The sequence below is a fragment of the Ascaphus truei genome, chromosome 8 (assembly GCF_040206685.1).
Source record: "Ascaphus truei isolate aAscTru1 chromosome 8, aAscTru1.hap1, whole genome shotgun sequence".
NCBI lineage: Eukaryota > Metazoa > Chordata > Amphibia > Anura > Ascaphidae > Ascaphus > Ascaphus truei.
This window is the reverse complement of record NC_134490.1, coordinates 37,457,747-37,481,117: the sequence shown is the minus strand read 5'-3', so window position 1 is coordinate 37,481,117 and position 23,371 is coordinate 37,457,747. Positions and strand designations below refer to the sequence as shown.

The 23,371-nt window shown below is 44.4% G+C and overlaps 2 protein-coding genes across 6 annotated transcripts in view; one reads left to right on the top strand and one right to left on the bottom strand.

Annotated features, from left to right (window-relative positions):
* Positions 1-17,641, top strand: part of PTBP1 (polypyrimidine tract binding protein 1) — a 23,790-nt gene extending 6,149 nt beyond the window's left edge. For 2 of the 3 annotated variants that reach the window (XM_075611483.1, XM_075611486.1), the window contains exons 3-15: positions 1,720-1,789; positions 3,973-4,145; positions 4,674-4,820; positions 5,848-6,018; positions 6,412-6,522; positions 6,691-6,883; positions 7,222-7,293; positions 8,043-8,188; positions 10,374-10,407; positions 11,165-11,257; positions 13,084-13,300; positions 13,807-13,884; positions 14,813-17,641. In XM_075611483.1, coding sequence (XP_075467598.1) covers positions 1,720-1,789; positions 3,973-4,145; positions 4,674-4,820; positions 5,848-6,018; positions 6,412-6,522; positions 6,691-6,883; positions 7,222-7,293; positions 8,043-8,188; positions 10,374-10,407; positions 11,165-11,257; positions 13,084-13,300; positions 13,807-13,884; positions 14,813-14,945 — 1,638 coding nt within the window. In that variant the 3' untranslated portion in view covers positions 14,946-17,641. The remainder of the gene's footprint in view (positions 1-1,719; positions 1,790-3,972; positions 4,146-4,673; positions 4,821-5,847; positions 6,019-6,411; positions 6,523-6,690; positions 6,884-7,221; positions 7,294-8,042; positions 8,189-10,373; positions 10,408-11,164; positions 11,258-13,083; positions 13,301-13,806; positions 13,885-14,812) is intronic. The other variant, XM_075611485.1, reaches the window with a different exon arrangement.
* The window catches only part of PLPPR3 (phospholipid phosphatase related 3), a 15,914-nt gene continuing 9,857 nt past the window's right edge, over positions 17,315-23,371 (bottom strand). For all 3 annotated transcript variants that reach the window (XM_075611479.1, XM_075611478.1, XM_075611480.1), the window contains exon 9: positions 17,315-23,275. In XM_075611479.1, the coding sequence (XP_075467594.1) occupies positions 22,157-23,275 (1,119 nt within the window). In that variant the 3' untranslated portion in view covers positions 17,315-22,156. The remainder of the gene's footprint in view (positions 23,276-23,371) is intronic.

Genomic DNA, 23,371 nt, shown 5'->3' with positions numbered 1-23,371 from the left:
GACTTATGTCACTTTGTCATTGTACAGTATGAGATGGTCTGTAATCTGAAGGTAAAATCAATCTCTGTGGTCAAAGATGCAAGAAAAATAGTTTTTGCTTCAAACCAGCTTGGCTCCTTAATGGCATTTTGTTTTTTCTAGCAAACAATCTGTGGGGCTAGCTCCCCTTACTGGGAGGAGCAGAGACTAGAAATGGACCTTTTAAATCTGAGTGGCAAGAATAGCAATAGTTACAAAGTGAGCAGTTTCAAAACCTGGGAAGTAGACGGATCCTCCTTGGTCACATTGAGGCAGGGAGGGGTAGATTTAGCATTTATAAACAAAAATAATTAACAAGAAGCCTATGTTCTTCGTTGACGTGTCACAACACGTTTCAGCAAAGCTGAATCCTGTTTATATTCGGGTCAAATGTTTTACATTAAACTTTCCTGGCATTTAGTTTCTAAAACGCTTCAGTATAACATCTGCCTGTAGAGCGGCACTGAATGCAAAATGCAACATAATCGGGTTGCAATGCTCATTGAGCAAGGAATTGCAAACTTGCTGTGATCTACAAGAAAATTTGCTGACCTTTGGCTCTGCTCTGTCCCTTCTTCCCTGCCCCTTAGTCTGTCCACTCAGTTCTTGCAACCCAGATGCTTTGGAGTTTATCCTCCTATCTATAGTTGTGCATGTATGTGAGGGGGGATGAATTAGCTTTGAGACCAAGACCTGCTGTTTTTGTAATTAACCTTCAATCTGTCCCCTGGCTAATGGTTTAGGAATCAAAGGAAAAGACTAGTCTAGTGCCTTTGTGCGCAAACTTTTCAGTTCGCGCTCCCCCTTGCCTACGCCCCCGCCTTACCTGCTCTCGGGCTCCACACGTCATATGATGTCATGGTGACGTGGCAGGGAAGAGCCGGCTGAGCAGGCAAGTGAAGTTGCAGAGGCCTCATGCCTCCCCGGTATTTAATTTTTATGCTTTGGGGGGGAGGGAGGAGGAGGAAGTGTGGGGCTGTGTTTTTTTTTTTTTTTTTTTTTTTGCTTTTTTTTTGCTTTTTTTTTTTTTGCGCTGTTCACTGGAGCACTGAATGAGTGATCAGAAAAGTACACCAGGTCACCAGATACAGCTTGATGACAATCTTGAGTTTCCTATAACTGGCTGAGTGGCCTCATTTCAGTTTCATTGCAACTGAACAAATGTACTACGCAGGAGGGTTGGTGCTGCTCTAAGGGAGCCTTGAAGCTCTGGAGACAATGTCTTAATCTCTGGAGCCCTCCCACTGCTGGAGGGGTCAGTAACATGCAGACTGCTTCAGCAATGTGGGATAGTGCTGCAGTTTTCTGAATGTCCAGTTTTGTATTTTATGTACTGGATGTGCCATCCTGCCTGAAGTAACTCTATATTGAGTTTCATAAACAAATTGGCGTATTCTATAAATGTCTTGGTATGATATAAAACTTCCTCAATTTGGATGCAAATTTATACTTTTTTTTTTTTGGTATGTGAAAATAAATGACTAAAATGCCTGACGGTGCATTGATATTTTACATTAGCAGTGCGGTAAAGGTTCTGCCAAAGAATGTCCTTTCCATTGACACATGTCACACGTTTCAGAACTGTTGCTTAAAATGAAAGGTGGTAATGAGACTCCCCTTTAATGTACTATTTTCTTTTACTCTGTGCTTTCTTAATGTAGAAAATTACTGTCATCTTACACAATTTATTTTCTCTTCCAGCGGGGATCTGACGAGCTTTTCTCTTGTGTTACTAACGGACCATTTATCATGAGCAACTCTGCTTCTGCAGGTAAAGTCTCTTCTGCTCCCATGGTGTGATGCTACCTCTGAACTGTCTACTTCACTTTAAACCTTTACTATTTTCACTTTTATTCGTGTATGGGAGTGGTGCAGATTGTTTCCATGATATGGTTTAAGAATCCTTAATGAGCTGTAAGAACAATTTAAAGGAACAGTTCCCTATTTTTGTTTCAATGTATAGGAATCCCTGTCTCAGGAGCTAAAGTACATTAATTTCAGCTCCTGTGACCGTGGCTTCCTGATACTTACCAGGGGAAGTGCTGCCAGTATTATCCCCTCCCAGGGAAAACAAAAAATGTTGTATAAATCGCCTGCGTGACTCTGAATTTACACCTCGCATTAATGTCTTTGAGTTTTGGTGGAGCAGGTGATTCCCAGAGCTGAAATGAACACTGTTCAGCTCTGGAGACCTACAGCTTCTTATACATGTGGGGTTGCAGAGGGAACTACTGCTTTCAATAATTATTTTTTTTATTATTAAATGCTCAGTCTCGCACATAATATACTTCATAACAGTAGGAAGGCATATTTGCTTTATCGTAGCTCAAATGTTTTAAAGTTGATCTGTGGTCTGAAACTTTCTAAAGTGGAAAATCCTGACTTGCACAACAGGAACCTATTTAAAAAAAAAAAAAAAATCGCTCTGGGGTTCCACCCAGTTCCCAAGACTTTTAAAGTAGTGAAGGTAGCAGTGTTTTTTAGTTGGTCCGGTCAACAACGTAGTCTGACTTCCTATTTAACAGCCAATTAAATCCAGTGTAAAACCAGGAAGTGATGCTAGTACCTTCGCTGGTAAGGCTTGCTAGTACCTTCGCTGGTAAGGCTTTTGGGAACCAGGCGTCACTGGAGCTGTGTCCAGTTCAAGGCTGTGTATATAAAGGAAGGTAAAAACAGCTGTTAAATAGAAGTATCTAAATCTTCTGTACACTAATCTCCTGGAGTAGGTGTCACATAACACTTATGAAGTGCAGCTTTATCATACTGACACTGAAGTCTACCACTTGTGATTCTGCAGAGGTGAAGACTTGTGAAGTTGCTTTATCTCCAGGGCTAGATAACAAGCATACACAAAAATAAACCCCAGACCCCCTGGTGTGATGGAGTTGACGTGTGGATACATTTAACACCTCTGACAGTTTCATCTGTGTTCTACTTCATTCAGTTGGTTGAGACTAGGGTCTGCTCCACATTCTTTAGGCTTTCAGTTCACAGATCCCCTTAAGTAATGAAAGATTAAGCATTTTATGTTAAGTCCATTGCAGATACTTTTATAGCCTAGTGGCTTCAAATCTGGAACCAGCCAGATGTGCCTGCAAAATGCCCATCAGGCAAAGTGTTTACCAGTCTTTTGGAATTAAGCTGTGTTGATTACAAGTTACTAATCAACTGAAGCTGATGGATTTTTAAGCTCCTGTGCAGGTTTTAGGTATAGACCAAGATACTTTGGACAGTTTCATCTTGTACAGTACTATATTGTATCTTTAGTTTATGCTGGAACCATAACAAGCTTAAAAAGGTGCACTTGCTTTCCTCTTAACGGAGGGGCAGACTGAACCACCTGCATTCACCTTCAGTTTTGGCACGGAAAGTTTGGTGTTCATGCTGTATTTGTAACTTAAAGCCTCATTCCCCCATATTTTGGCATTTGTTAAATTGTACAGGTAGTCCTCGCTATCCGTTTCACTTGACAATGAATGGCATATCCAACACTTTACAATGTCTCCCTGTGGGCCGTCTTTCGATGCCTGAATGTGTTATCCGACGCTCACCGCCAAAGATTAACATGGGACTCGCGTTACAATGGTTTCACTATCCAACGCTACTTCCAGAACGGAGTCCGTTGGATAACCGAGGACTGTCTGTATATCAAGCAGTCTGCTTATATTGTAGCTTTGGCTTTCCATTGTTTATTTGAATAATGTTGCAAAAACACTAGTGCTGTGACTTGTCATACAAGACTGCTTGATAGTATATGTAACTTGATAGTTTAACACTTTCCCAGGAAATCTAGTGCTTGAGTTACCATGAATCCCACATTTAACAGTGCTTTCCCTTAAAGAACATGCTACCATGTGTGGAGACTATGTATATATTTGCATACAATGCTTTGTATGTCCTTTTCAGAGGTGAAAGTTCAACTAGTTCATGTTCTAATGGATTATCTTTCTGCAGCTAATGGAAATGACAGTAAGAAATTCAAAGGTGACAGCAGAAGTGTAGGTGCTGGCTCAAGAGTGATCCACGTACGCAAGCTGCCAGGAGACGTCACTGAGGCTGAAGTCATATCCCTTGGACTTCCATTTGGCAAAGTTTCTAACCTCCTGATGCTGAAAGGCAAAAACCAGGTAATGTCCTGATTACCGTTGGGGTCCAATTGGACACACTCCTAAATACTTAAACCGCACCAGTGGAACAAACTAGCTATGAGGTTTGCTCAGCAGAAGAATGTTGGTTAGGCAACTCGTCTAAATGCTACATGAGAGTTTTTTAGTCCTGACCGTGTAGGTAATGTTGCACAATGAGTGATGGTGACTTGCCCAAGGTTGTAAGGTACTGGATTTGAAACGGCCCCTCTGCTTAAAACTCAAGTCATTGTTTTGAGTCGTGAGTTTTACTTGGAGGCACTCCAGTCTGATTTTTAAGTTGATGGTATTTCCATACACTCCCTTTTCCCCAAGTGATGCTTGATTTTCTGAAATTGAACACCTTACGAAGGTTGTGGTTAACTAAAACCAATTTTGCCGCTGGTGGGAATTAGAAGTTGCCTTCCAGTCACCTTGTACAGTATTCAGTGCTACTTGTTACTGATGAATTGTGTGCGCACCAATATTTTTTTATTTAATTTTTTCCCCCATCTGTTTATCTTGCTTTAGGCCTTTTTGGAAATGAACACCGAAGAAGCCGCAAACACTATGGTCAGTTACTACACCACGGTCACTCCAGTCCTGCGAAGCCAGCCCATCTACATCCAGTACTCCAACCATAAGGAGCTGAAGACTGACAACTCTCCCAACCAGGCGGTGAGTGAAATGTTTGGGCTGCCAAGTGACAGGCTCCCAAATGAGGTCATCCTAATACTAGAGGAGCTTCCTGTGCATCATGCAATGTTGCCTCTGTAATTAGTCTATGTACTGTAATACTAAATGGCTCATAACAGAATTTACCAGTAAATAACTTTAAATGTACCAACTAGTTCATTCATAGCTATAGTTTGTACATGCACTGCCAGGCATCACAAGCCTTCTTGACCTGCACCATTTAGTCATATTTCAGGACTGGAAGCTCAACACTTAAGGCCCTAAACCTATTTGCAAATGTTGAATCAGATATTCAAGAGTGACACTTTTTTTTGTTTTATGGTTTCTTAAATTGGCTAATATTGGCATATGAACAAGTAAAAGCGTATAGCATGCATTTGTATTGAATGTACGCACCAATACAAAAATGATTACCTTGTAAGCCATTATCGATGCATCAAAAGTGCAGTTTCTGACATGTAGCACCTAAAACCGGTTAGAATCTTTTTTAGACTGTCAAGTTTCCCTTTTAATTCTACTTCAAGCATCACAAGCATTGTGACTAATGTGGGTGTCAATGAAATAGCAGAGTAAGTTTTAATTATCTCCATAGACATGTAGGTTTTGCAGCACTTCAAAATTAAAAGCTGTAGTAGCTGTTTTTTTGTTTCTGTAGATTAGTGAGTACGTTACTAAATGTTTTTCCTGCCATGTGTAGGGTAAAGCACCCTTTTTTTTTTTTTTTTTTTTGTAGCTCTGTGTTGCACACATCGGCAGGCTATCTGCAGTTTGTTGTTTTGTGCCTACGTTGCAGTGTTGGCAAAGCCCAGACCATTCAGAGCCAAAGTAAATCCAGTGTAGTGTGGGAGGAAACTGCTTTCTGAGAAGCAGAGCAAGTCAGTAGTGGCCTTGTAATAAAGCACATGTTTCTGGTCTGAAAGCCGCATGGCGAATTAATATCCCCTGAGCACTTTTCCCAGGCTGCCCTCTGCTAGCAGTCCCTTTTTAATAGACTGCTTTATATTCACAGCGAGCACAAGCTGCTCTGCAGGCAGTGAACTCCGTGCAATCTGGTAACATCGCACTGTCTGCCTCTGCTGCTGCGGTGGATGCCGGCATGACCATGTCTGGACAGAGCCCAGTCCTGAGGATAATCGTGGAAAACCTCTTCTATCCAGTCACACTGGACGTTCTGCAGCAGGTAAGGGTGGATTTGTCCTGCTCTTTACACACTGGTGTAGACTGAATCATCTAAATAAGATTAAAAGCCAATTCATTGCTGTTAAAACACCCCAGCATGTACAAGGCAGCTAAGCATCTTACCTGCTTTACACTCTAGTGTTTGGACCTGTGTGTTTCCTTGTGCTTAAAGTAACACATGAACTGTTGACTGTTCTCCTGTAATGATGCTCGTGTTGTAGGCAGCTCTGGCACAGCAGCAGGTGTGCTTCAGTCATATTTGACCTACTTTACATGGTTTTGGATACTTGCTGTGTCGCAAGGTTTATTGGAGAGGTTTATTTGTATGCCAGCGCAGCTAAGAGCAGGCCTAGCTAGGTCAGTCTGTTTAAAAAATCTTTATTTTTCTCAATAGATTTTTTCCAAGTTTGGTACAGTGCTAAAAATAATCACTTTCACAAAGAACAACCAGTTTCAGGCACTGCTTCAGTATGGTGATCCCATGAGCGCCCAGCACGCCAAACTGGTGAGTATCCGTTCTGCTTTGCCGCATTACCTCAATTCCTGTAATTGTGTTAAAATGTTTCCACGTTCATGTGTAACACTATCCCACAACGCAGCAGTTTACAAATCTATGAACACCTATACCCCTGTGTAGCAGTCAGCAGCATATCCTTTTTCATGTCTCCCGCAGTCTCTTGATGGGCAGAACATATACAATGCTTGTTGCACACTGCGCATTGACTTCTCCAAACTCACCAGCCTGAATGTCAAGTACAATAACGATAAGAGCCGTGACTACACTAGGCCTGACCTGCCCTCTGGGGATGGACAGCCATCACTCGACCAGACCATGGCTGCCTTCGGTGAGGGAGCTTTTAACATCTGTATGTTGGGGAAGGGGGGTTGTCACGTTTATTCTGATCATGTGTTTAAAGAAAATGCTATCATACCCCAAGATGCCTGCACTATTGCAGTATTGCCCAAGAAAAAAAAGCAGTTTTGCTTGTACCGTACAGATTCAAATTCACCATAGCAACATTTATACGGTAGTTAACAAAGGACTAACAATTGAAGTATCAGGAGAGGAACAAAACCACACTTAAATGGTTTCATAATTCTCATTGGATTGTCATTAAAAGCATCAATTCTGGAAGTAGTGTGCACTTTGCAACACTTCAGTTGGGTTAATATGCAAAACAGGTAACTTTCTCTTAATATTTAGGGGCTCCTGGACTGATTTCTACCAATCCTTATGCTGGTGCTGGATTTCCTCCTGCTTTCGCTATTCCCCAAGGTAACTTTGTTCCATTACTTCAGACTCCCCATTCGTGTCACTAGGCCCTGTCCCACAACAGACTTTCACGAGGTGTAAAGCCAAAAGGCTTTCCAAAGACAAAGGCCCACCTATTTGTCTGTAAAGGCAATTAACACTAATGCCGACTACTTTTTAAGTGAAGCAAAATCTGTTTTAAGACCAATTAAAGTACAGCACTTGTTAGTTTTCTGCACAGCACTTGTTAGTTTCTCTCCCCCCCCCCCCCCCCCCCCCCCAATCTTTGACATGAACTAAAAAAGCTGCCACTTGGAAAGGGCTTAGGCCTCGGCCAAGCTCCCCCTGGCGTGCTGAGGCGCGCTGAGGCTCAGGGAAAGCGGGTGCTTTCCCTGTGCGCCGTCAGGGGGCGGGCCAGTGACGTCACAGAGCTGGTTCACCCTCATTGGGCGAACCGCTCACGTGACTGGCCCTGCGCTCCGGCAAGCGCTTGAATTTAAAAATTACCTAAGACCTACGCTTCCGCGCGCTTGCGTAGGCGAGCCCCTACTAAAGCCGCTCTCGTTGCGGCTGTAGGGGCTCACAGGTAAATGCAAGCGCGGCTCAGCGCGTAAGCGCTGGCCGAAGCCTTAAACCAATTCTGATATGACTAGTATGAAATTAAAGGAATACCCTTACAGAGCATAGACTACAGACTGACTGCAATCCTACCTACACCTCTTCGCACAGTGCAGCAGGCCACAACCTAAATCTACATTGTCTCGTCCCCACAGGTTTTTCTGTTCCAGGAGTCCACGGAACTCTTGCACCTCTAGGTCTTCAGTCAGCAGCTGCTGCTGCGGCAGCAGGCAGACTGGGCATTCATGGCCTTGGTATTCCCGGGAACTCTGTCCTTCTGGTCAGCAACCTTAATCCAGAGGTTAGTGTAAATATTAATTCATTACCTGTATAAACTCGAGACCACCCCATCCTCACTCCAAGAAGCTGCTGATATAATGCTTACAGCTCTTCTAATTTACAGTACATGTATTATCTAAAGTCTTTGACCCAAAGAGCAAACATTAACCCTTCAGTTTCAGATACTTTTAGTAGCAATGAACTGACACTACTACTCTGAATTCCCTTCCTTGGACCTAATTTCTGTGGCCAGACAGCACTGTAGAACTTGACCTAAACACGTGTGGTGCCATGTTAATCTTGCTATCAGAAAATGACAATGCATAACACTGTTTTGTACGCAACAGTCAACATGTGTAACACTTTAAACTGGCCAACTTGGCTTTCCACCTCCCCTGTGGCTTCTTTGCTGTGTAATCTCCATGACCGTAGTCTGTTCTCATAACTGCTTAACTTTCATATTTTTCCCGTTCAGTCTCTATTGCAGGCTTATCCTAGTAAGTTGTGGGATGGCTTAAAACAGCAGGTTCACTCATTACATAATTGCAATTGGGGCCTGTGTACAAACTACATGTGATCTCCCAGTTTAGCATGTTCAACTCCCAAGAAACTTGGCATTTTCCGAATTGTTCCTAATCTTGTACATCTTTTTATGGTCCCAAGCATGAATCTGGCTATATACCCTTCAGTGCAGCATTGAAGCCAGGATATTGCAGCAAGTGGTCCATTACCTTTTTTACTCTTAATGGATACTGCAAAAAGATAAGCAGAGATGTAAAACGCTTCTCTAGAACAGGGTCAGGCTGCATGTGCAGATGTAACCTACTACCATGGGCTGCAAGGGATCATATCTAGAGTCCATACAGAAGCCTAAAACTGTCAACCCATTGTGACATTGCAGCCAATGGCACAGGTTTCTTCTGTATATGAGCTGTCAGTCCTGTATGAAGTAATGCCCTGTGTTTAAAAATTAGGCAGTCCAGCATTTCTTGGGCTGGATACCCAGTAGGGAACTGAACTAACAAGACTGCCCTGCTCATGTAGTAATTGTGTGTAGATCTTTTTGCAACCAACAGAGACAATATCTGAGAGGGCATGCCATTGGATGCATTGGTAGTAATCTGTTACTTGGAACAGAAGTGTGCACAAAATTAAGTTTGAGTAATTCACTACAAGCTCCTTGACTGCTGTCACCAAACTTAATTGTAACTAATTTGTGTGGTGTGATAAATTCAGTCCCACAGTTGTATAGGTGTCTGAAATGCCAAACAGTGGTGAAGCTGGTTTTAAAATTTTGAGCAGGATTCTGACATCTATAAACCACTACAATTCAGGTACAAGTGCTTGTTCCATAGGGGCCAAAAATGATATTGGAAATTCTTTGGTACAAAGCTTTCCTTTCCTAGAAGTCGCAAGGAGCCAACACTGCCTATAAAGCAGATGCACTTTTTTTGCCAGCCCAGTGATGGCAATGAACTAAAACATTTTTGATGAACTAGAAGAAAGTTGTGTATTTAACTGTTGACAAATGTTCATGTATTTTTACATAAGGAGTGGATAGTCTTCTCTAACATAAGGATAAGGCAAACAATTAGGCGTTTGACTTGCCTGGTCCTAGATGGGAGTGCGATTACTTGTTTCCCTGGCAGTAAAAGTTATTTATTTTTGATTTAAACCGGCACCTCTGCCCTGCTCTGATATTGTCTCCTGTTCTACATAGTGTTGCTTTTCCTTTATCACTGTTTTTATTTTTCCCCACTAGATTAAAGCCTAGTAACTGTCTTTAAACATGGAAAGCTTTAAATCTCAAACTTATGAACTCCTACATATTCCTTATATATTTACTGACCTGTTTTTGCTACTTTTTTGTTCTTTTCCTCCCATTCCCTCCCTTTTTTATTATTTTTTCACCCCTTGATCCGGAATTTCTTTGCCAACTGACTGCACGGCACCTTCTGCTTCCTGTTGTTGCTTGAAACAAACATTATTAAACAAACAAACAAACTATCCCTTCCAAAAACAAACACCCTGCTGTCTGGATCCAACCTATATCCTTCAAAATTAACCATCTTGAATATCATCCGTCAACTGCTCCCACCACTCCGGTGACACCTTCCTCGTGGACAATTTCTGCAAGCTGTGCTCTTCCCTCGGTTCCTTTCCTCTACCCCTCTCCCTCCGCTGCCTTGCTCTGCTGTCCTCTAAAGAGAGTTACACCCCAATGCCTCTTTATTCTTTTCGGTATGTTATTTTTCGCACTTTATTACTATTTTCAGTTTATTTTAATTGATTCTTTTTGGTTTTGGGGTGGGTTTGCATGCACGGTTTATTTACTTTTAAGTTTTTGTGCTGGGTGGTGTGTGTACAGACAGTCTTTAAATGTGCAGTCTTGCCTCTAATGGTACAAAACAATCTGTTTACCCCTAATGGCAAACTTCTTCAGCTGCTCAATTAGGAGTAAACCCAGATTAGCTGTATTTTTTTTGTAATCTGGGTTTATTCCTTTAATATCTGATCTGTATTTTTGGCATTTAACAATACAGATTTGCATTCCAAATTATAGGCATGTGTAATAAACTAACAAAGTTTAGTTTAACTTGTCAAGTAGGACTGCACCTTTAAATATCTGGGCATAGATAGTAGCATGCCAGATTGGGAGGAGTGCCACTGGAAGCCCATGCAGAGCAGTGTTGGAGGCCGCACTTGCATTACTTGCGCCTTGTTGCTCTATGTTGAACATATTGGGATTTTGCCAGTAAAGAATAAGGCAGTAGCCACCAACAAAAAAAAGCACACAATTCCATGCATTTGGCTGTCCCAGAGATGTGGGTTCAATTTAAAGCATAGCTATACTTATTAGCAGTTGGCTACTGCCACCTGTGTGCAATGAAAGGGTTAAGTGTTGGTTATGAACTGTGCAGTGAGTTTTGGTTTTGCTGTGTTTGGAGCGGAGTACATTCACCATATCCTGAACACCCTATCTCTCTGCTGTTTCAAGGAGTGTATGGTGATGTGCATAGGGTGAAGATCCTCTTTAACAAGAAAGAGAATGCTCTTGTGCAGATGGCAGATGGAAACCAATCTCAGCTGGGTAAGTGCTGCACTGCCACCTAGTGGCTGCCTACAAATCACATGCTCATCACACTGGGCAGCCTCTAAGCCTGCGGCCAGGCAGGGAACGGGCGCTCATGCGCTGCGCCCTGCTCACGTGACGCGCTTGCAAGCGGCAAATTCAAGTTTGCTTGCTCTAATGCCTGGGACCCGGTGCGCTCGGCGGCGCGGGCGGCCACATGCGAGTTCCCCACCAGCAGGGGAATCCTCCCGAGCTGGTCCCGGTCCCCCCTGGCTGCACCGCTCACTACACGCTGTGACGCGTCAGCCGCTACGGGATACAAGAGAATGGTGATCCCTAGCGTTGACGCGTCACGTGGTGTGGCTGTGAGCCAATGAGGAGGGGAGGGAGCGGGGAGTAGTGTGGGGGGAAAGCAGTATGTGTGTGTGTCTGAGTGCCTATCTGTGTTTGTGTGTGTGTGCGCGTGTGTGTCCGAGCCCGTGGGGTGGGAGTAGCGGGTCCCTCCCGCTCAAGCCTCCTGGCTCCCGGCTCCCGCTCCCTACAGACCGCATATCGCGGTCTGTGTCTGTTAGCGCCCCGCCTGTCTGCAGTGCGGGAGCGCTGACTGAGGGAGCGGGGCCTTAGCCTAAGCGCCGAGAAGGCGCTTGCTCACGCTGGCCACACATTGCCGCAATGTTTGCCTGCCCGCTCATACCCACTCTGGCCGAGGCCTTGGGCCACGCTCCCCACTGTGCGTGCACTCATGCTTGAGCGGTGACGTCACCACCTGAAAGCATGGGCGGTCATCGGTCTCCGCTCCTTCCCCCCCTCCCTCTCCTTCTCCCCCCCTCCTTCCGCTCCTTCTCCCCCCCCTCCTTCCGCTCCTTCCCCCCTCCTTCCGCTCCTTCTCCCCCCCTCCTTCCGCTCCTTCTCCCCCCCCTCCTTCCGCTCCTTATCCCCCCCCCTCCTTCCGCTCCTTATCCCCCCCCCTCCTTCCGCTCCTTATCCCCCCCCCTCCTTCTCCCTCTCCTTCCCCTTCTTCTCTCCCCCCCCCCCCCCCCCCCCCTCGTGATTGTATGGTTCAGGCTGCTGTGATTTTGTTTTGGGACTGGTGCTCTTTTATTGGTCAGTCATGTGAGCATTCTCGGCACTTGGAAATCAAATTTCCTTGTCTCCAAGCACTGAGCTTTACAGAGCGCGCGCCGCTTGAGCATGGTCCTACATCTTGCGATTCACTGAAGTAAGCCTACGGTCTGATAGGCTGTGTAAGCCAGACATTTGTATACTCGACCGTGAGCGGTGGCACAGCAGACCAGAGAAATTACAAGAAAATGTGTATTTTTGCACTGTTGCTGCGCCACGTGACGCTATGAACATTCACCGCGCAGCCTAATGCTTTGTCATAGCCACACCCCCTAGCGGCACACATCACAGCTTGGCCTATACAAAAGTGCACGCGCACCAGCACCTTCTATATAACAAGCCATAGTGTTATAAAGCAATGGGCTAGATATCTTGCCTGACAATGTTTTTGGCTTGGAACTATCCTGCTCACTGTTGGCTCCTTAGCATGCGGTGCTTGTCACATGCTGGACTTGGATTATTGAGTACATAAAGAAATCAAACCTTTGTGTGAGAATTATCGGCTACATACATTAACAGTATTTGCATATCCGTAACTATTTATTTTGGTATTTGAGCCACCTTCAAACTCCCTATTAACATTTTAGTGTGCTCCTTCCATTAAGTTTAGACTTGCAATAACTGATGTCAGAACTGTACAGATGCTACTCTGGAAATGAGATGGTGATGGAGCAAATCACACGAGTAGTGGGGTTAACTTCCACTCTTAATTTATAATGCAGCAATGAGCCACTTGAATGGTCAGCGGCTTCACGGGAAGCCTGTTCGTATCACTGTGTCGAAGCATCAGACCGTCCAGCTGCCACGAGAGGGTCAGGAGGACCAGGGCCTGACCAAGGACTACAGCAACTCTCCTCTCCACCGCTTCAAGAAACCAGGCTCCAAAAACTTCCAGAACATCTTCCCTCCTTCTGCCACCCTGCATCTCTCAAACATCCCGTAAGCAGTTCTCTCATACAGCAGCCATGACATTTTGTGGGGAAGTTCCTTTAAAATTCACATTATGCGGGAGAGGGGAGGGAGAGAGGGGAGCCTCTAATCCCCTCATTTTACCTGCTGGCGAGATTTGGCAGTATCTCCCCCTTCGGCATTCATCTGCAAATTTTGTGAAAATGGGACCCTACGTGATGTCGCAACGTAAAGTTTCCATGGGAGTTAAAGGGGGACACGCACCACGCTGCCGTGAAGTCTTGCCAGCAGGTAAAATGCACGTGCCCCAGGCGAGGGGGCGTGTGCATTTGTCGAGCTATGCTCATCTTTATAAAACTTGTGTGGTACAAGACTACTTCAGAATATTGCTGTGTAGTTATATACAAAGCGTGCATGCCCCTCTAAGCAATTAAGGCGGGGTGTTTTTGTCTGGGAGGACAGGTTGTTTACTGAACTTTTGCTCAGGTGCATGTGTGACTTTACAAGTCAATTCCTGACTCTGCTTCCTCCCCTAGGCCTGCTGTATCTGAGGAAGATCTGAAGATTCTGTTTTCAAATGATGGTTACACTGTTAAAGGATTTAAATTTTTCCAGTAAGTGCTGATTTTTCATTCCTTCCTCAACTGGCCACGAAACTGATTGCTGTTTGTCTTGTGACATTAATGCACTTGTGTAGAACGTTTGTCCTGTTAGCACTTTACCGTGCTGTCCACAACCTACAACAAAAGGCAGCAAAGTTCTTAAATGGTCTTTTTCCTCGACGTGCCTGTAATTGTATGGCCAAAAAAAAAAAATCACTAATGGTTTATCCTCAAGGCATGTCTCGACGTTTAAGATTATAGCCTGAAAAATGTTGGCTGCAGTTCTTCCAAAGACCAATATGGACCAATGATATGGTCTGGCTTCCTCAAACATAGCATTAATGACACTTGTAAACCTGGCAAGTGGGGACATGGGTGGTTTGTGATATCACTGAACCAGGGTTGGCACATGCAAACCCCCTTACCTTTTTATAGGTACTCCACCAAATGCATGACATGCTAGATGAGTAAAGCACTTGACAAGTACCAATTCATTGAGTGCAAATACAATTCTTAATATTCCATAACATCTGTAACCTCAATTACGTTAATTGTATTTTTTGTGCAAACTAAATTTGAATCGCACCTTTTTAATACACATGTTGCCAGTTGGCTTAAAGCTGCAGTTCAGGCTCCCTTTCTAGGTTTTTTTTTTTTTTTTTTTTTTTTAAAACTACTTCAATAGTTTCAATTGTGCAATCTCTATTTACCTAAAAAAAAACTGCATAGCTGCTGGTCAATTCGTTCTCCGTCTATTGATTGGCAAAGTTTGGCGACATCTTTAAATATGGGGAATGTAAACTGTTGCTATAGGAACAAGCATGCTTGTTAAAATAGAATACTAGAAAATTGGTCTTTCAAAGTTGTTTTAGCATTTTTTTGGTTAAACACATGCAGGATATTGCATGAACTGCAGCTTTAACACAACGTCTACTTTCAGGAAGGATCGTAAAATGGCGCTGATCCAAATGGGCTCAGTGGAGGAGGCCATAGAGTCCCTGATAGAACTCCACAACCACGACATGGGGGAGAACCACCACTTACGGGTGTCCTTCTCCAAATCCACCATCTAAGGAGGGAGCACGAGCAGCAAGGAGAGGAGGAAACAGACTTTTACTGCCCTGGGGTGACCTCTGCAAGAGGGCATTCCCAAGGGCCAACTTCCATCATTCCAGAAAAAAAGCCACTTTATGGAAAAGAGAAATGCAGCTGAAGTGACCTTACATACCAGATATATTTTTATTTTTTAAAGAAATCAGTTTACCTGTTTTTAAAAGGTGTTAAACCAGAGGTGCAGTGATTGGGAGGGTGGGGATCTTCTCCTTAGTGGGGTAGATGCAATGGGAACTCAAGGCCACATCCCCTTTCAGTCCTTGTGAAATACCCTTAGTCTTGTAATCACGCCTACGGACCAAACAGCCTGACTCCTGCAGTGCCTTATATAATGTAGCCACTCAGGCCAGCTATAAGTCTTGCTGCACAATGGGACCCTGTAATGTAACGCCAATCTATCCTACACACTTCTCTGAAGGTTGCTCTGGTACAGCCACCGGTTTCATAATGCCCTCGATTCCTTTGGGATCCATAAAGGGTTTAAATCTCCATCCTGTCCCTACACCAAGAGGCATATGGAGGAAATATGAGGTGTGCATGTTCTGTGAATCCTTCACTTGCCCCTGCTATGCCTTTTTATCTGGCTTACAGACTTGCTGATAGAGGGACCAGCTGGGTGTGCAAGGTAGATTCTGTTCATAAAGGGTATGAGCATTAAAAGCACCTCGCCCAAAGTCACTGATGCATAGATCTAGAGCTTAACAGGAGTCGCAGCATCTAGCTTTCTGTGTTGGCAACCTTTCAGTAGCAGGTGCAACTTTCTGGGACCCACACAATGCATGTAATCAGGCGCTGTAAAATACTGTTGACCAAAATAGCTCCATGCCTTTCTGGTTGGTGTAATTTTTTTTTTTTTGTAGGATTTGTTTAATAATGGCATAATTGCGCAGTGTCTATGCTTTCTTTCATACTCCTGCATACTGTATTTTTATTTGTGTTTAAGTGAGACGTTCTTCACTTTCTCAGGCAAAACTGCTGTGGAGGTGGAAACTGCGGGAGGGAGCCTGTTGCATTATAGGCACTGAAGGTGGAATGGTTGGTCTCAAGCTTGCAATATAGCGTGCTTCACTAGTTACAGAAGGACTGTGTACATTCCTTACCCTTGAGTTAAACATATTCTGACCCTCTGCCTCGCCCGCATCCAGCCTTCATTAAGCCGTAACCATGCCTTATTGTTTCCTCACCCAGTTGAGTGCAAATCCATGGCCACTTGTTTTTTTGTTTTGTTTTAAGCCATTGTGGACCAAAATTGTTCATAAACGAGGACTATTGATTTAGTCAATACCTTGCACCTCGCTCCCTGTGCTGCCGCTGGGTTTGCCTACTTTCATGTGAATGTTTGGCTGCCGCTTAACTCTTTTATGCCAGAGGAGCCCTCTGACACTCAGAGTTCAACATATGTTTGCTTGCTTCAAACTGAAGATGAGAAACTGTCCCATTAGACTGAAGGTGCATAGCTGTATGCCAATGCTTAACCGGTCCTGTCTGGCATTTGTATTGGGAATTTTGTACCGTTAATACCAACACTCCTTAACTTTTTTTTTTTTTTTTTTTTTTTTTTTTTTTTTATAGTTGTCCCTTCTAACACCAGAGGGGCTAATCTCTTGAATTACAACCATTCCTGACACTGCATGTTAGATGACCTTTACTGTTTGCAGTGCTACCCTGGCCAAGGCTAAACGTGTTTTATTTGGCAGCACTTCCTGCTGGGTTTGGTTTTAAGTTTAACCCATTAAGCAGTTGAGCATTCATCTAACTCCTAAAGTGCCTTTGTCATGACAAGCCACTCCTGTCACACTTACACAAGCATGCATTGAAATCATGCACATTGATCCTTCTGGTGAGGGGTTAAAAAATGGCTGCCTCTGTTTGCATCTGTGCCAGCTCTGCTATATTCCTTGTCCTGTTGCGGATCTACAGGGTTAAGAACATCACTTAAACCAAGGACTCCAAGGGGGATGCAACACATTGCAAATCTGCAAAGGGTGTTGCCTCAACACTTAAGTCCCACTGTTGCCCAAACAGTCCCCAATCACCCAGATGTATAGTGCCTTATTGCACCACTTAAGAGCACGATTGGTCACTGCTGATAAGCTCCCTGCTGCCCTTAACCCACTTGCTGCCAGAGGAACCAGCAATGCATTGCAATGTGCTGCTGGTCACTGGCAGGGAATGGTGTGAATCACTGGTGGTCTGCAAAGCTTGTGCCTCCAATGTTGAAAGGGTTAAGTGTGCTGGGTCTCAAGAGAACTAGCATTTACTGTGTGATCAGAACTATGCAGGTGTTGCCCAGTATACATTTCAGTCTGTATAAAAGTGACTAAGTGTAAATATCTGTAGCTTTTTATATACCGTTCAACTGAAGCTGCAAAACGATGGGTTTTTTTTTGTTTTTTTTTTTTATTGGTGGTAAAACTGTATATTTTGATAACCTTACCGAAAGATTCAGTATTGTGGGGAGCTGGGATGCAGGGCTGACCAACACATTACACAATAATTCCATTACCTCTAATCGAATGTTTGTATCAAAAACAAATTAAAACTATTTTATAAGAAACCTTTGTATTTTCAGTAGATGTTTATTGAATCAGACTGTAGCAATCTGTTATCAGCCAGTATGTATTTGGGCTTATAAATAAATTTTTTTTTTTCTTTATTCTCCTGTTATTTCCTATCTTTTGTGCTGTTCCTTGCTGCTTTCTCCTGTTTAATACAACTACAGTTCCTACTTTTTTTTATTTTTTCAAACTTTACCCCATGATATCTTCATGCTACAAACTCAAAGATGGGAAAAATTGCACATCCATACTTGGGAAGTCACCGCTGAACTTAAAGATCAATACCTCCTTTTTTAGCAAGGTACAAATATAATAGACTACCAATTTGCATTGCTGCGCAAATCAACAGGTGTAATTTTCTCTGCAATCCAAGAAGAATAAATACTTGCAGCATTCGATTATTTTTAAACCAATTGCCTTAAACTGTCCAATTAGTTCTCCTGTGATTTGATCAGCAAAATCCTGGTTCACTAAATGGCAGCCTTTCAATTTCACATCAATCTTTGTTGGTGTAACTCAGCAGCTCTTATTACTTATGTAACATTGTTAGTTTACAGCTCAAACTGATCATTTATTGCCAATATTCCCAGCAAACAGGAAAGTGTTGCAAATATATTGCACTGCTGAGGTGAGCTAAAACCTATAGAAGGCAAAAGATGTGCAGTATATGAAAATCATTCAAAATGGCATGTGTTTGATCTAATACTGCAGACGCGATTTTAAAAATAATAGAAATTTGCTTGAATTGTTGAATTAAAGAGGCAAGCAAAGTGTTTATTACACACGCGCTCTGAACCCCCTTAATGTTGTCCCTGGGGACCCCCTTGCTACCAGAGATACCTGTCTCTGAAGGGGTGTTGCTACTCTTTTTAAAGCGGCATAATGGTGGGCCGATAGGAATGGCCAACCGGATGTCACGGCTGCCTATTGGTTTGCAGGAGCTTTGGAAAGCTGCCATAATGTGAGCCCTGCTATTCAGCCAGAGCAGCTACTGGCACCCTCTATACAGATGTATCGCCAGCAGCAGGGGTTCCCTGGAGCTAAAATTGTGTTCAGTGCTTTGCCCCCTGCTTCAAACCTGTCAAAGCGCTAGGCTCGCCTCTAAATATGCAGCCACACTTGTTATCAGCAGCGGATTAAAAAAAAAATGCCATCCCTAGGCACTTGCCTGTGTATTTACTGTGGCCCGCCTGCTCCTTTGGAATCACAGCATCAAATAACACTGCAGACGCCACAAACATGGTCGCACGTTGCCATGGAAATGCAACATTTGATGCTGGAATTCTGAAAGGCGCAGAGGAAGTGGCCGGCACAGGCAAGTACCGTTATGAGGAGAGCGTGGCAAAACTAGTGGGGGGAAGAGACCATTTTTGCCACACAAAAATGTTGCCGACAATGGGAAAACCTGACACTGCTTGCCATTCAGATCCAAGTGGATACTGGCATTTCTAGAATGTGAATGGCTTAATATCCTGACCTGGTACTAGGGGATAGAGCAGTGTTGAATCTATTCTATCTGATCATTTAGCTTTTAGTGCACCCTTTGTAGAGTAGGCTGCCGTATCCAGCATTTCCCTATCAGACTTGACTTCTTTGCCGTCATGCTCTGCTGGCAGTAAGCGGTTACTATGGCCACACCTCCGATACCTCGCTCCCTTGGGTAGTGACATCTATACTGCTATGGAAATGCCTTGTTCCCAATAATTAGAAAGCTATGCTTGGCATACCCAAAACAGTGGGTCTTCTAATCGATGATTGATTTTAATGCAGGACAGGTGCACAATGCGTCTTTTTACAGATACGGCAAGTGGAAATTTGATAGAATGCGCGATCTTGAAATGTAGAAAAATAAATAAAATATTCCACTCTAAAACATATTTCTCCATGAAAAGGCCTGTGTGTGTGTAGCCTGGTATGTCACCTTAATGCAATGTTATAATAATCCACCTTGCCCTGGTTGGGTGTGGCCATGCTGGGCTCATTGAGCAAGGGAATGATGCTCATGGTCATGTCACTGGGAATTTGATGCAGTGATTGCAAGTCCAGGGTGTGGGTGAGATCACGTTGACATACATAGGATTCCATCATGCCCCCTGGAGTCTTGGTTGAGGTGTGCAAGTGTTGTTTACATACCCCATGTAAGACTAGGGGGCATGATGGAATCCTATATATTGATCATAGTGGTTTACAAATACATTTTACACTATATTCCTTGGTAACTGCTGCATTATTTTGCCAAAAATGTAAATCCTGTCCAAGGTATAACTCGCCATGTGCTACATCTTCACTGTATTTCTTGATTTATTTTTTTATTGATGAAAATCACAATTTGGTACTCAACTGAGCATGACTCCTTACCCACTTTGTGTGTTTTAATGTCATTTGTCTCCTCACCCAATTATGCTGGCACATAAAAGCCGAGAGGCTTGTCCCTTTTATTCCCCTCTAGTTTGTCGTTGCTAACTGATCATACAGTACAGGTTTATAGATCTCTAAGTTCTCAAAGTCTTTGTACAGTGGAATTTGTTTTTACTGGTTTCTTTTTGGAACCATTCGTGTCACTAAATGACACTGACTGGCCCTGCGCCAAAATTTGCACACAGCCCATGAAACTACACAAGCTGCTTTTGATGCATAAGCGTTGTCATGTGGATATGTTTCTGGTGTCTTTTAAAGGAAGGGGGGTGGGTGGAGGAGTGAGTTGTCATGGAGGCAGCAGCAGCAAATACAGCCTGCAGAGTGTGAAGCATTAATCATTTTAATGAGGAGCGCTACATGTCTCAGCTGGTTTCTGGGAAGAATGGGGAGGTAGGAATGTTACTGGAAAACTGGCTTTGTGGGGTCCCATCAAATGAACCCCTTCAGTGCTAGAGATGCACCTCAAATTTAAGAACACTAAAACCGGCGTTGCAAAGCCGCTTTTTGCCCATTAAATAAGATGATCAAACAGCCTGGGACCTTCCTTGTAGGGTGGGTGCTGTCGCAATGATGTATGCATCTGCATAGGGATCCCTTGATGAATCAGTCTGTAAACAGCTTGTCTAGATAGGGCTATGTACATAGACACCCAGGCTTAATCCTTTAGTAGAATCCTGCCTATCCCACTTCTGAACGCTTCCTATATAACTCGCCACAGTCTCTGCTGGGATATGTCCCATGCATCCGTAACACTTTTGGGAAAGGCTCATAGTACAGGGGGGATTTATTTATTTCACGTTTCCCTTTTATTTAAAACCCAACAATTTACAAAACGCAGAAAATCTGTGGTGTGGGCGGGAGAGGTGCAGCTAAGATTCGCAGTACAAAGTCGGCGAGTTTTTGATGACTTGGTGTGTTAGTCTACCGGCTGCAAAACTGGGTGTGTCATTTTTATGGACTGGGAACCCCAAAATCTCACGGGTCCCTGAAAGTTGTGCAAGGGAACCGCAGCAGATTTCAGGGATGCTCACCGATTGCGTGGCTTTCATTTTACACATCCACCCCCATCCCAGTTCGAGAAGTCAAGTTTTACAGCTTGTCCTCTATAATCCTGACCACACACACGCTCGCCGCTGCCTGCACCCCTTAAAACATTTTCAAGGTCGTGAATATATTAGGAATATTTATAAAAGATGTGAAGAGGGGGTTGAAGATCGTGTTGGTTTCTGCAGTGCAGGTGGCTGGATTAACCCATCACTGCTGACGGGCCTACAGAGCAATGCTTTGCATGCCGTCTGGCAGTGAAGGGTTAAGGCACGCCTGTAATGAAAACCAGCGTTATGTTTGTATGTTATATTACATTGAATGATGCACATCTCATTAATACAGCTCCCTGCATCTCTCCTTTTCATTTTTTTTTTTTTTTTTTTTTTTAAATTCAGTAGTGCCTTTTGCGCCCAGGTGGCAGCAAAGGGTTAAAATGATACCCCTCTACTTTGCGATTCATCTGTCTCTTGTAACCTTTTGTAACTTGGTACAAATCATTGCAGTAACAGTCCCCTTGTTGCATGCATTCTCCTAACAACTAATCCAATTGGTGGATTATACCGGTATATTCTGCGCCTGACAGTGTGGGACTAGAAACTAATTCTGTAGCACCCAGTCGGTCCTGTCACGACAGGCCTTGGTTTCTTACCCAGATTTGACCCAGTGCAGGTGAAAACGCAGGTTTCCCTGAAATGTTTGTCTCCCTAGATTTGTTGCTAGTTTAATCTTTTGTACATTTTCCGATGTCTCAGCCACTGAGGATGTTGAGAGGGAATCATAGTCACTTCCTGGGCAAACAGGAGAAAATGTATGTGTCTTTGGTAATGTTATTTTCTATTTAGACCTGCGACAAAGCTTTTGTGGCACGCGCTGTACAAATGGGAAAAGGCGAGCTTGAAATCCCTACGGCAATTCCTGTATGGAATTTTGTGTCAGACAGACTAGAGAATTTTCAGGGAGCCATGATGTAATTTCATGTACATTCAAGACGGGATCGCCATGGAGTTTTGACATCACTTCCTGTACAAAGAATTTTCCTGTGTGGTCCTATTGGGCAGTGTTTTGCTTCTGTTTTCTGTAGTGTCACCTTCCTATCACAAACATGCCAAGGTATTTACAGGTGTCCACTTCTGCCTGCCTCCTCCCTCTCACTCCTTGAACCTTTGGCTCTGCAGCTTCTTATAGAATGGTTCTTCCCCCTCCTCGCTCCCCTCCCTATCAGCCATGTGTGGTTTCCTCCTCAGGCTGGCATCTCGGCTGGATGAGATCACCACACCTTCTCCAGCCATGGGGATTGGCACACCACCAGCCACGTTGACAGTGGGCCCGTAACGTGGCTCCGGGTCAGGTTCCAAGTCGCTGATGGAAGAGCCTGGCGACACGCCAGCTCCTTTGGGGGTCCTGTATCCACGGTACTCCTTGCCCAACTCGTAGCCTCCCCCTTCCTGAATTTCCCCACATTTCTGCCCAGCCTTCCACTCCCAGGGCCCATTGCCTGAGGAGAGGTGGACCACAGGGTGATGGGGCGCGTGTGCATCAATGGTGACAATGCTTGAGCTGTCTCGGTCAGAAGGTGAGCGGTACTGGGATGAATCGGAGCTACTGGTGGTGGAGGAAGAAGAGGTCTCTGAATGTTTGGGGGTGCCGGACACCATAGCAGCTGCCGCCTGCTGCTGTTTGGACAGGGCAATGACCTGCATGAGTCGGGGAGCATTGGTAGAAGCCCGTGGGGCGCCACCCTTCTCTGCCATCATCATCCACTTGGCTCGAATGGCGGAACTGCCCTTGGGGGAGCCAGCCACCCCGGCACCAGCCTGGTTTTCTTCTGGGATGTGGAGAAGCGGAGGGGCTGCGGGCCGGGGCTGGATGAGAACTCGGGGACCACCGGGCCGAGCCTGCACAGTGGGGTACAGCGAGGGGGGCACGCGCTCTGGATCTGGTTCATCAAGGGCAATGCCTGAGGTCTCAGAGGCTGCCCGCCGATGCGCCTGGGCCAAAGCCACTTCCTCGCCCAGTGTCAGGCTTCGACCCTCCAGGGTCTTCTGCTTCCACTCTTGGCCAGCACCACGCATTCGGGAGCTCTCTGCGGGGACGTGTATGGTCATGTGACGGCGGGCGGGGTCCTCCATGGACGGTGTGCTGACCCGTGGGAGAGTGTTACTGAAGGTCACCATGTTCTCTTTACCCATCGGGCTCCTGGGGGCCAATAAATCTACATCCACACTGGCACGTTTGAGGCTGCCCAGCGAATTCTTCTCGCGCTGGACCTGACAAGGGCAGGAAGGTTATTAACACCAGGCGATCAGGAATGAACTGTAGCCACTTTGTTCAAAATGGCTTAAAAATAAATGGTGGTACTGTGT